The 13,676-nt window shown below is 39.7% G+C and overlaps 1 protein-coding gene across 2 annotated transcripts in view; it reads right to left on the bottom strand.

Moving 5' to 3' along the window:
• Positions 1-13,676, bottom strand: part of PID1 (phosphotyrosine interaction domain containing 1) — a 247,761-nt gene that overhangs the window by 135,574 nt on the left and 98,511 nt on the right. For both annotated transcript variants that reach the window (XM_021676874.2, XM_064372917.1), the window contains exon 2: positions 442-588. In XM_021676874.2, coding sequence (XP_021532549.1) covers positions 442-588 — 147 coding nt within the window. The remainder of the gene's footprint in view (positions 1-441; positions 589-13,676) is intronic.

The following is a 13,676-nucleotide window of genomic DNA, read 5'->3' as shown; positions in this document are numbered from 1 at the left end:
TGAGAGCCGAAGCAAAACAAAAATGCAAAATTATCCCTAAAGGATTTGGAGAATATAACTGTTAGAAAAATTTTTTTCCATTCCTTAAGAGATGTTTTCTTCAGATTGAAAGAATAAAGGGAAGAATGATCATTAAGAAAAAACCTTTCTTGTGAATTCCAACGTGCCACAGAGCTACAGAAATCACAGCAAGAATATGGTTTTATTGAAGACCCTAAAGCCTGGGTCTTCAATTTGTGACCAAAAGTGATAGTGTTCGATCTTTAAGAAAAATAAAACAGGATATGAATTCAGTCTACCGTCACTCTGTGTGTTTATTATATTGGTCATTTTATATTTTCATTCTTAAGAATGATTGCCATTGTGAAACATGAGTCTCAAGCCCACACATCCTTGAGCCTGTCTCACCAAGAGAACCCCTGCTGGCCACATGCCCCATACCTTGCAGCCACTGTGAGTCCTGGTCTTCATCAGCGGTGTGGTCGTGCATAGCTCAATTGCCTCCGGCTCATGGAAGATGACCGCTGGGAGAGGTTCCTTTTTCAGTGTTAGGACATTCAATTTAGACTTCAGCATGGTCTGAAAGTGCTGAAAAGCAGAAAAATAAGCCACATGTAGTTCAATCACTCCGACTTATATGTCATACAATTGTACCTTAAACCCAGTAGCAACTTGTTTGTTTTATTAAGTCTGTTCTATTACGGGAGGCGAAGAGATATTTAGTAAAACAGAAGAGGGGGAACTGTGTCCTGTCAGGACATGACTCAAATGAAGCTGTGGAGACAGTCGATCCCTAAGCAGGTCCACAGAAACATGACTTAATGGTAAAGTCACCTTACCCAGGACATTTCGTTCTGAGAAGCTCTCCCAAGGTACGGTATACAGATGAAATTGTGGCAGTGAAATCCACGTAGATTCAGCTACACAAGATGTTTGGAAGAGGATGTTACAGGGGTTATTTTGGGAAAAGTCTAGACATTGTTGAAGGAAGAGAACAGATGAAAAAGTACACAACCCTTCTGTTCTCTGCCTTCCCAAGCTCTTTCATGCACTGGCTGTAGAACCTTAGGAAATTCACTACTTTATGACGGACCATTTTTGTGTGCTGTCTCAGGCCAGGATCCAAGATAAATATCCATTTATATGCAACTTCTCTTGGCTCTTGTCATGAAGGATGCTCAGAATCCAACCAGATTCAATCACTGCTATCCATACCACCCAGTCTAAGACCCATCTTCCCTTGGTCTATGAAAATGACATCCAAACTGGCTCCATCACTTCCAACTTTGTCCCTGTACAGAGAATTGCCACACAGTCACCAGAGCGATCCTCCTAAAATCTAACAGTGCCACGCCACCTCTACTCAGACTCCCCCGTGTCTTCCCATCTCCTCATGGAAAAATTCCAAGTTCTTACCTTGGCCTTTGAGACCACACATGATTCAGGGACCTACTGCCTCTCTGATTTCACCTCCCATCTCCATCCTCACACATAGAGATTCAGGCACAGTGTCCTCCTAACTATTCTGAGAATAAGCCAAAGACACCTGTGCCTTAGGACCCCTGATCATACTGCTCCTGTCCTAGGTATCTTCAAGTCTTGCTTCTTCATCTCCTTAAGGTCCCTGATCAAATGTCACCTCATGCGACAGCCCTTCCTAATCAAAATCTAAAGCAGCCAGCATACATATACACACACCAACACAGACACATGCCTGGATTCACGGGCCTGCAACCTGTGCTTAGGAGGGCCTCACACCCAGAAGGACTCCATGCCTGGTTGAATGCCTTTCATTTGGTGTCCCCATCTTGAAAGTGGGAGGCCAAAGCGGGCAGATCACCTGAGGTCAGAAGTTCGAGACCAGCCTGGTCAACGTGAAACCCCATCTCTACTAAAAATACACAAATTAGCCAGGCGTGATGGCAGGCACCTGTAATCCCAGCTACTTGGGAGGCTCAGGCAGGAGAATCGCTTGAACCCAGGACGTGGAGGTTTCAGTGAGCTGAGATCACACCACTGCACTCAAGCCTAGGTGGTAAGAGTGAGATTCCGTCTCAAAAATATATATATACTCAAAGGATTATAAATCATTCAATCACAAAGACACATTTACACGTATGTTCATTGCAGCACTATTTACAATAGCAAAGACCTGGAACCAACCCAAATGCCCATCAATGATAGACTGGACAAAGAAAACGTGGCACATATACACCATGGAATACTACGCAGCCATAAAAAAGGATGAGTTCATGTTCTTTGTAGGGACATGGATGAATCTGGAAACCATCATTCTCAGCAAACTGACACAAGAACAGAAAACCAAATACTGCATGTTCCTGCTCTTAGGCGGGTGTTGAACAATGAGAACATAAGCACAGGGAGGGGAGCATCACATACTGGGGTCTATTGAGGGGGGGAGCTAAGGGAGGGACAGTTGGGGGTGGGGAGGTTGGGGAGGGATAACATGGGGAGAAATGCCAGATATAGGTGACGGGGGATGAAGGCAGCAAACCGCCTTACCATTTGTATACCTATGCAACAATCATGCATGATCTGCACATGTATCCCAGAACCTAAAATACAATTTTTTAAAAAATTCTAATAATTTTATTTTGAACTTGTGTTTTATAAGGAAAGTCTGATGGGACAGTAGAGCACAGATGTGAGTGGACAAGACACATACAGTGTGTGCATCCCCCATCCTTACCACCCACCTCCACAGAGCATTACTGATGCCCCATGGAGACAGAATTCTGATGAACTCATGACATGTAGGAATTCAGCAAGAGTCAAAGTGAGTACAAGGTAAGTATTAAGCCTATGACTTAAATAAGCCGGAACATGCGCCGCCCCAGGAGACCATGCAATGTAACCAGAACTTGCTTCAAGTTCAGAAAGGAATTAGCCTTGTTCTAAGAAACAGGAATGATCACAGAATCTTATCACATCCTTTCCCACTTGTATTACTTCCCTGTACAAGGCAACCACCTACGCTGAAATGGTGACACAGAAGGAAAGGGAAAGGTGGAGCAAACACAGTTCCCTCTCCTTGCAGTTCTTCCTTAGTCATCAGTAAGATGAAGGCAAAGTGATGAGAGAAAGTGCATGTATCGAGAAGTGAGATCAAAACAGGTAAGTTAGCCGGGCGCGGTGGCTCACGCCTGTAATCCCAGCACTTTGGGAGGCCGAGGCGGGTGGATCACGAGGTCAAGAGATCGAGACCATCCTGGTCAGCATGGTGAAACCTCGTCTCTACTACAAATACAAAAATTAGCTGAGCATGGTGGCGCACGCCTGTAGTCCCAGCTACTCAGGAGGCTGAGGCAGGAGAATTGCCTGAACCCAGGAGGCGGAGGTTGCGGTGAGCCGAGATCGCGCCATTGCACTCCAGCCTGGGTAACAAGAGTGAAACTGCGTCTCAAAAATAAATAAATAAATAAAATAAAATAAAAACAGGTAAGTTAGTTTTGCGCAGCGTTTGCACCGTTCTGATAAAAACAAAATACGGCATGAACTAGAAAATGCAAATTGGGTAATTTCTATGATTCCATTCTTACATTTGCATTTAAAGTGGGCAATGCACAATATAAATTCATGCTCAGAATCTAAATGTTTAATTTCTCTTTACTCAGAACAGCATTAAATAGCAAATAATAATTTTAAAAACAAAACAAACGACTATTCCAGACAGAGATTCATTTAAAAAAAGCTTTATGTTTTGGTACCTTCAATGGTACTTTTCTCCTACTTTTTGAATAAGAAACACTGAATTTTCATTGCACACTGGATCGTAGCAGTTGTGTAACCAGTTTGCACACGTATATATCATCTCTGTCCACTCCCTGTCCCCGCTTTACTATTCCTATAATTTATCCCTACTTATCACCACTGTAAGATCATGTACTTGTTTTGTTCACTTTATTGCCTTCCAGTAGAACATAAGCACCATAGGAGCAGAAACTATTTTATTCAAGGACGTATCACAAGGTTCTAAAACAGTTCCTGGCACATTACAGAAGTCCAGTGAACATTTGTGGAAGGTAACAAGGGTAATGTAATTTTCAAAAACAAACTACGGGCTGAGCACAGTGGCTCGCGCCTGTAATCCCAGCACTTTGGAAGGCCCAGGTGGGCAGATCACCTGAGGTCAGGAGTTCAAGACCAGCCTGGTCAACACGGCAAAACCACGTCTCTACTAAAAATACTAAAAATTAGCCAGGCATAGCGGACACCTGTAATCCCAGCTACTCAGGAGGCTGAGGTACAAGAATCAGTCAAACCAGGGAGGCGGAGGTTGCAGTCAGCTGAGATCGTGCCACTGCAATGCAGCCGGGGCAACAGAACAGAACTCCATCTCAAACAAACAAAACCTACAAATATAAAAAATAATAATCTAAATCAGGGTTCATATACTAGACCAGCTCACTACTTCGCCCAAGTTGACCTTAAGGACATGGTATGGGCTATGAAACAAATACAAGACTGAAAGAAGTCAATAATGATACGCATACACAAGTACCTTCACCTCAGTATAAACCGCCAGAAACAATTCTTTAAAATCTAGAGATCATTATGTTACATGAAATCGTTACGTTAATATCATGAAATAAGCCAAGCACAGAAAGACAAACATTGCATGTTCTCATTTATTTGTGGGATCTAAAAATAAAAACAATGGAACTCGTGAACATAGGGAGTAGAAGGATGGTTAGCAGAGGCTGCGAAGTGTAATGGGGGCTGTGGGGTAGGCGGAGATGGTTAATGGGTACAAAAAAATAGAAAGGATGAATAAGACCTACTATTTGACAGCACAGCAGGGTGACTATAGGCAATAATAACTTCATTGTACATGTTAAAATTAACTAAAAGTGTAATTGGATTGTCTGTAACAAAGGATAAATGCTTGAAGGGATGGATACCCCATTCTCCATGTTATTCTTGAGCACTGCATGCCTGAATCAAAGCAGCTTATCTCATTTACGAGAAGTAGAAGTTTTGGAATTTGTGGCAGGGCAGTGTTTTTTTCACAAGTCCACTAGAACTCCAACTGGCCTCTCTGGTGGTCCATTTACGGCACTGATTTGGCTAGGCTACCACGCCCAGTTATTCAAACACTAAACTATGTTTGTGTAGTTGCAATGTATTTTATAGACGTGATTAAAGTCCATAACCAGTTGATCTGAAGCGAGGGAAAGTACGCTAGATAATTAGGCCAATTTTGATTTGATTAGTTCAAAGACCTTAAGATGCAGCCTAGACTTCCCTGAAGAAGAAGATATTTCTCCTATGAATGCCAGCTTTGGCCCACGGTTCCAGCCCCTCCTTTCTGACAGCCTCCCTTGCAGTTTTGGACTTTTCTTGCCAGCACCCACAACTGCATATGCCAAATCCTTGAATAAACCTCTAGATATAGATGTCCTACTAGTTTTGTTTCTCTGGCTGAAGCCCAATTGTTATAGCCACCTTGTAGAATACAAAGTTGCCAGCTCTGAGGGCAATTTTTTTTTTTTAATGGAAGAGACTTGCTCTTAGGTTTTTCGGAGTGTTTGATTTGTATTAGAAAAAATAAAAGTAAGGGCAAGTCTTCATATTAATCTGGAAGTTTCTGTTCTTGCTCCTAATTGATTCCAGCCAAATGCAGAGTGTAGCCACTAGGGAAGAGTGGTCTGGGAGGAGCCACACACATCACTGAGAGTGAGAGCTGAAGGTGATTTGCCAAGTTGGTTGGGAAAGAAATTGGGGCCAACAGAGGAGGAGGACAAAGGAAGAGGGAAGCTCAGAAGGTGAGGGCTGAGTACGTGGGTGTATCTCCCCTGTCTGCCATCTTGCCCAGGCTCTACAAGACATTCATGAAAGCATAGATCATCAGTCCAACTTCCGCCACACAGCAATTTTCTCAAGAGGGCACCGGAAGTGACCCTGTTTTCAGGAGGGTGAGACAACTGCACTGCCTGAGAGTTCTGAGATTGTCTTCCCCTCCCTGTTGTAAACCAAATGCCACAACCATTGATTCAGTCACTAAGCAAACAGAGACTGAAAGTCGTGGACCAGCACACACGCCCCTTTGATTGCTTGGCTGGGGAGCCAAGTAAAAGAAATACATGGATAAACAGAAAAAGAAAAAAGAAGCTACATTGGAGACAGGAAGATAACAGAGTTCAAATTACAACTTCAACACAGTATGTTGTGCAACCTCAGCTAACTAACTCTTCTGAGCTTGTCTTCTCCATCCAGGCAGGCATGCGCCACGCATTTGCCTGCCGATTCATTCCACCTTCCCCGAATACCTATATGCAGCCAAATACTGTGGTAGGCACAGCTGGAACAGAAATACAACATTCGTCTCTGCTTGAAAGAGTTTCTCACAGTTGGTGGAGACTGTTAAGTCAAATGACAACTGCAAATCTGTGTGAGAAGTTCTTTAGCAAAGCTAGAGAGAGACTAAGAAAATACTTGAGGTGAAACTGAGAAAATGATTCCTTTACAAGAAATACTTTTAGTGATTTTGTCCTGTTTGCCTACTATGAAAAGATGAAGGTTAAAGACGGAAGTAAAATGTGGATTGCTTGATGAATTATTGAATCTATAAGAATATTGAATCTTCTTACGACAAAATTAACATTTTATGCAACTCTGAGTGCCTCTGGTAAATTTTAGGTGGTTAACAGTGTGAGAGTTATAGCTGATTCTGCTTTGGAACACTCTTCTGTTCCCTTGGGGAAGCTTCTCCACTACTACATGCTGCCTTGTTGAATGAGGCTGTAAGTCACAGTTCCTTGCCCCCTGACATTGAATAATGTCCTCACCCTTTACACAAAGTCTATGTGACACAGGCTGACCATCTGAGTGCCTCATGCCCCTGCCCAAAAGCATTGGTTCAGAGGAAACTCAAGACTGGCTGAACAGAATGTCCTGGGGATGGGAACGCATCTGGTTACTGGATTGGGGTGATGTGAGCCCAGAGCTGCTGCTGGCCTCCTTCCCAATCGAAGTCAGCCTGAGCGTGAGACCACACTGGGACAAGGAAAGACAGCAATAAACAGGGAAATTTCCTGAGAAATGGAAAGACAGCCTTGACATCATTGAACCCCTGCAGCCAGCTGCATGTAACTCAGATCCATCCACGGACCCACCCAGAATATGAACCAACGAATTCCGATTGATATTTAAGCAACCTTGAGTTGGGTGTCTGATCCTTGCAACTAAGAGAATCTTGCAATACAAATTACTTTGTAATGAAAAAATCGCCTGTGAAGATAAAAAGAAGCCATTAACAAAAATTTTAAAAAGACGTATCAATTTTAAAACTGCAGAAATGCAGGGTAACATTATTTCTTTTATAAAAAAGTGAATCTTGTACTTATTTGAATAGACTAAACCTTAATGACAAAGTACCAATGAATAATCTGAAGTAGGTATTACGGTCCTCAGGTTATCCTTATCTAAGATAAAGCCCTCTTAGGTACTGCCAAACGTAATGAATTCCAGCTCTCGAGAGACAGCCAAATAGTGTACCTGCAGTGGCATGCCACTTAGGTGGCACGCGCTCTTACTAGATAACAAGAGTCCCATATGCCATACCCAGTTCTGTAAGAGCTGCATGGCCTTGTACTTCCTGGTCCTGTTTTCTCATCTGTTAACTTTAAAATGCTGTATTAGCCGTGTCAAAAACAGTATCGCTTGTACTTTGCATGGACAGGCATGTGCATTACAGACAATGCAACTCAAAATAGCATGAAGCAACAGCGTTGTAAAAAGGCAACGAAAGAGGAATCTAATAGAGGAGTTTGGAAAAGCTACCGCTCCCAAACCAAAGGTGCACACAGTTCCATAAAGAAAATGTGTTACTCATTTTTAAAGAAGAAAAGTGAATAGTGTTGTAGAAAACTAGGGCGATGCCCTGGACAAATTAAACAAAGCTCAGCTTTCTGCATTGGGTGTTTTATGTGTGATCCCAAAATAGAGCCTCTAAATCAAGCCCCATTATGCGGATGGGGTAATCGCCATGCCCTGTATAATTTTACAGTTGGCACTCCTTCCTACCCCTATTCAGACATTAATCTCTGACAGTTTAGCAAGTGGCAATTTACATATTTTACCAATTCAAATTGGGTGTATCTCACCTTTGTATTGATTTTGTATCCAAAATATAAAGCATCTTTGGAAGGCAAAGCCTGCTTAATGTTTTTATAAGATAACTGGAACACTAGCCATACTTAAAAGAGAGGGAAGGCATTAAGATTTTAATCTTCCGTCCTTCCTTGCATGTGGAAGACAGACTATAATGGTCAGTTTTAACTTGCAAATTACTGACTCAGTAATGCCCTAATCAAGCTTCAAAAATATGGCAAATGTTCATCTTAAGAGAACCACCAGGAACAATTGGGTGAATCAGATTAATGGAAAACTTCAGTCCAAATAAATGTTAATTTGTATAAGTGCACAAAAAACCCTAGGGCTTTGACATTCTATTTATAATCAGCCTTCATTTTATTACTTTGGGGATTCCTAAGAATTAATGGAACTCACTTGTGGTTATCTTACATTCTACACCACTTATTTTAAATAAAGTATATTCAGGCCCCAACTATGAGAAAGGAAACAATAGTGACACTTTTTTGTGACCTTTAATAAGACATTTTGCTTATTACTTTTAATGAAAATTCTTAGATTTCTGCTTTTAAGTATTTATTCTAGCATTTTTCACAGAAATAAGTGACATAAAAGCAAAAGAAAATTCTGTTAAACAATTTGTATATGTAACAACTTGTATGTAATTAAAAGTAATTATATGTAAGAAGAAAAAATTTTACTTAATTAAAATGAGCTTTTATTTAAACTTTTTTTAAACCTTTTTTTCTTACCTATTAATTCAACTTATAACCTATAACATTCTTAATGCTAAGAGTTTGTCTATTTTTTCCCTTTGGTCCTTTATTAATGCAAAACAGGGTTGAATAATCTCCAAAATCTAGCAGGCATATACAAAATTAAGCCTTTTTGCTTCAAGAATTAACCTTCTTATGAAGTTTATGTCAATCTGGTATTTCAAGCAAAGAAAAACCTACACCAATTTGGCATTTATCTTCTTGCTACAAATCATCCTAGTCACTGTCTTATTCAAAATAGTTCCAGTTTAATTTTAAAGGCCTGCATCCAAACTCTCATAAATTTAAAAGGCTCTATATCTATTAAAGAAATGGCTATTATTAAACTAACTGAAAATATTCATGTTCACACAGCCATATTTATTTATGCAGCTTTGATCATGGAAGCTTTTTTTTTTTAACATCACAGATTCTCTCAAGTGATTATGTGGGAGAGGCACAAAAATAACTCCATGCCCAGGGAGGATGCAAAAGCCCCCTAGCCTTCTGAAGGGCTCACTTACTCAAGGGAGACAGACAGACAGAGAGAAAGAGAGAGAGAGAGACAGACTGAGAGAGAGACAGAGAGAGAGAGAGTGTGCATACTCACTATTTATTGATTTTCCCTTGTCACTGACTTGAAATAAACACGTACACAAATGTGCTATATTCCTAGTTAGGTAGTTTCTGTCATCTTCTAAACTATTTTTCTATATGTAAACAGTCATCTTTCAATTTTTCTAACTGTGAATTGTTAAACATGGGTTACAAGCTGCCTCTAGGTAAGTTTTAGTTAATTCACAGACTGCTTTGTTGTTAAAACTTGAAGTGGTCTTCAAAAATTGAAATATATACATAGTTGAAATCTGTATATCCACTTATTTGGAAAAACCAGAAGTTCTGCAAAAGGAACATTCCCTCACAATAACAATCTGCTCCAGCTGACTATTGCAACCGCCCTATTGACCTAGGGGCTTTCCTCTGCAATTGACCACGGTCTCTGCCTGCCCTCCTGCCAACTTTCTCTTCTATACTAAATGCCATTGGCTATTTTCATAGTCATTGTATGCCTTACCAAGTTCACTCCTATACATTATCTGCTTGACGCTTTTAGGCATTTGAATTTGTAAACCCGATGTAAAATGCCAAATGCTAGGAGTATAGAACAAAAATTTCACCTACTCGTGAAAAAAAAAAAGACAATTCCAGCATAGCTGAATTGAATCTTACCTATATTTAAATAATGAAAATTCAACGAACAGGGTGTGAGTCGGTGAATGATAGAGAGAATAATAACATAAACAGGTCAACATGACCGTCATTGCACTCAACGAGTCCGGGCTATGAGTAAGTACTTAGAAATCTGCTCTTCTCTGAGTTATTCCCACATGCCCCCACTCACCCCGGTAGTGTGAGTACCTTGTTGCACTGAATACAATTAAGACGCTTACAATCAATACTGTTTACTTCCACTTTTAATCAGGATGTATTAACATGAAGATGGACGACCCTCCTACTTAAAACAATAAAGTGAAGAAAAAATTATGAAACCACAGTTTGTGACACTGGGTATGAAGCAATGAAGGACAGTGGCCCCTGAGAGCTGTGAAACAAATGAGGTAAGCTATAAAACTGCACAGCTTCCTGCCTGGAAACCGTCTGCAGGCTGCAGAGCAGGGAGGAGAAACACAAGCAGGACGCAGCCGACTCCCCTGAGCTACGGAGACAGAGATGAAAGCCTGGTAAGACAAACAAGAGAAGAGAACTTCACAGAGAGAGAATTCTGTAAATCTTCAGAGGGTCTCCTTAAATATTCAGCTGACTACTGATCAGCATATGCATGAAAGGAAACTCATCAAAGCTGGAAAAGATCCACTGGAAAGAATAAGAGATTAGAGCGCTAGCGCTCACACAGGGCCAGTTATATCGCCGGTTCCCCTCAGCCAGACTAAAAAACCTCATGAGTCACAGAGCAATGGGTAGAGAACTCAAGAAGTTGTAGTCTCAGTAGTGGGGAAACAGCACTGAACTACGTGTTGCTCTGGTCTCACCTACAGATCTTCAAAGGATCAAATTGCTTCCAAGTAATTTAACAGAACCTAACAATAACAAAAAGTTGAAGAATATATATACAAATGCAAAAATATCCAGTACCCAATAAGGTAAAATTTAAATCACCTAACATCCAATCAAAAATTACCAGACAAGGCCAGGCACAGTGGCCTGTAATCCTAGCACTTTGGAAAGCCAAGACAGGCAGATGGCTTGAGCTCAGGAGTTCAAGATCAGCCTGCGCAACATGGTGAAACCCCATCCTTACAAAAATTACAAAAAAATTAGCCATAGTTCCAGCTACTTGGGAGACTGAGGTGGGAGGATCACTTGAGCCCAGGAGTTTGAGGCTGCAGTGAGCTACGATCAAGCCACTGCACTCCAGTCTGGGTGACAGAGTGAGACCCAGTCTCAAATTAAAAAATTTAAAAAATCGCCAGGCATGAGCCATGCAAAAAGGCAAGAAAATAAAATCCATAAGGGTTAATAAACCAGTTAATCAAAGGCAACCCAGAATTGATAAAGATGTTATAATAAACAGGTAATGACCTTAAAACAATATTCAGTATGACACTGATGGTTTTAACCAGTGCAATAAGGCAATGAAAAGAAATAAAAAGACTCCATATTGGAAAGAAGTAAAATTGTCTTTATTCATAGAAAATGTGATTGTCTTTTTAAACAATCCAATAATTCTTTTAGATAACCTAAAAAAAACTACTAGAATAAATGAGTTTAGCAAAGTTGAAGGACACGAAGTTAATATACAAAATTCTATTATTTTTCTATTGTCTAGCAATGAAAAATTGGCAATGACAGCAGATGTCCTTATAAAAGATTTGTACACAAATGTTCACAGGAGCTACATCTTTAATAGCAGAAAATTAGAAACGACCTAAATGTTTCTCATCAAGTGAATGGATAAACAAACTGTGGTATATCCACACAACAAATGCTCCTGAACGAAGTGAGAAGGAATAAACTACTAATGCACATTATGACATAAATTATCAAACAATTACCCTGAGAACACAAACAAGAAAGGGAACATACTGTATGATTCCATTTAGATAGCATTATCTAATGGAAGGGAAGGGAAGGGGAGGGGAGGAGAGGGGAGGGGAGGGAAGGGGAGGGGAGGGGAGGGGAGGGGAGGGGAGGGAAGGGGAGGGGAGGGGAGGGAAGGGAAAGAAAGAGAGAGAGGGAAGGAAGGAAGGGAGGGAGGCAGGAAGGGAGGGAGGGAGGGATGGAGGGAGGAAGAAATTCATCCTTACAGTAAAGTTACACTTTTATAAATATAGAAGAAATTATTAAAATCTAAAGTTACCATATTACAAACACTATAGCAATGTTTCAGGCATGAATCATTGTTTAAAGCTAAAATTAGCGGGCTAAATATGATAAGAACGAAGATATTTATATTGTCTCAAAGAGTCTTTCCAGAAGATACTTATTTTACAAAGAGAACTTTACTTTGGCACAACCTGGCAGATATCACCTAGACTGAGTGACCAAAATAGCCATCTCTAACAATGAGAAATATTGACATAGTTTGTCTCTAGATATAATATACTGAGAAGGTTACAATACCACTTCTGTAGTATTCCTGCCAAAAATGCATAACCTGAATGAGATCATTAGAAAATACAGACAAACTCCAACCAAGAGATACCGTCAAGAATAACAGGCCAGAACTCTTGAAAAATGTTATAGTCATGAAAGGCAGAGAATGACAGTAGAACTGACCAGATTAAAGAATACTAAAGAGACATGACAACTAAATCTAAAATATGATCTTAAATGGACACATACCTCACAAAAAGGGCACTGATAACGCAACTGATACAATTTGAATAAGGTCCTAAAATTACAAAAGAGCATTTTACCAATATTACTTTCCTGGTTTTTATTATACTGTGATTATATAAACTTTTAGCATTTGGGGAAGCTTGAAAATTCTTTACACTATTTTGTCACTATTGAAATCCAACCTTATTTTAAAATAAAAAGTTTTAAAAATGGAAAGTAATCTTTGAATTTTTGAATTGTTTTAATTATCATTAAATATCACTTGCACATTTTCAATTAATACTTTTAAATACTAACTTTAGATTTAACTTGTGTTCATATTTTAGCATCATACAGCCATTATTCCACTGTAGACTAACTTATATTCTAGTTTCCAACAAGAAGTCTCTTATAATTCTTATTTTTGTTCCTTGCGATACGTCTTTTGTTTCTGACTGCTTTTAAGGTTTTCTTTTTCTTTTTAGTTTTCAACTGTTTGGATATAATGAGGCTAGTTGAAGAGCTTGTTTCAGTATTTATCATGTTTAGTGTTCTCTGAGCTTCTTGAATCTGTAGATCTGTGGTTTGATATCTTTCATTATTTTTGGAAAATCTTCAGCCTTTATGTCTTCAATATTTCTTCCTTCCCATTCTCTCTCTCTTCTCTTTCTGGTATTTCAATTACATGTATTTTAGACCATTTTATAGTATCCCACAAATCTTGTATGTTCTGTTCTCATTTTATACACTCTTTTTTCTCTTTGGATTTCTTTGGGTAAATTCTCTTGACCTATATTCAACTTCACTTATTTTTCCTTTGGTTGTGCTGAATCTACTAATAAGCTCATTACAGGACTTCTTCATCTCTTTTACTTTGTCATTATTTCTGTTATTGTTACTGTTTCCCTAGTAGTTACATCTGTTTCTTATATGGTTTTTATCTCTGAAATTCCCTATATGTTCATG

This window comes from Aotus nancymaae, unplaced genomic scaffold (genome assembly GCF_030222135.1).
Source record: "Aotus nancymaae isolate 86718 unplaced genomic scaffold, 86718_ANA_hifiasm-v0.15.2.pri h1tg000008l, whole genome shotgun sequence".
Classification (NCBI taxonomy): Eukaryota; Metazoa; Chordata; class Mammalia; order Primates; family Aotidae; genus Aotus; species Aotus nancymaae.
This window is presented reverse-complemented; position numbering and strand designations above follow the sequence as displayed.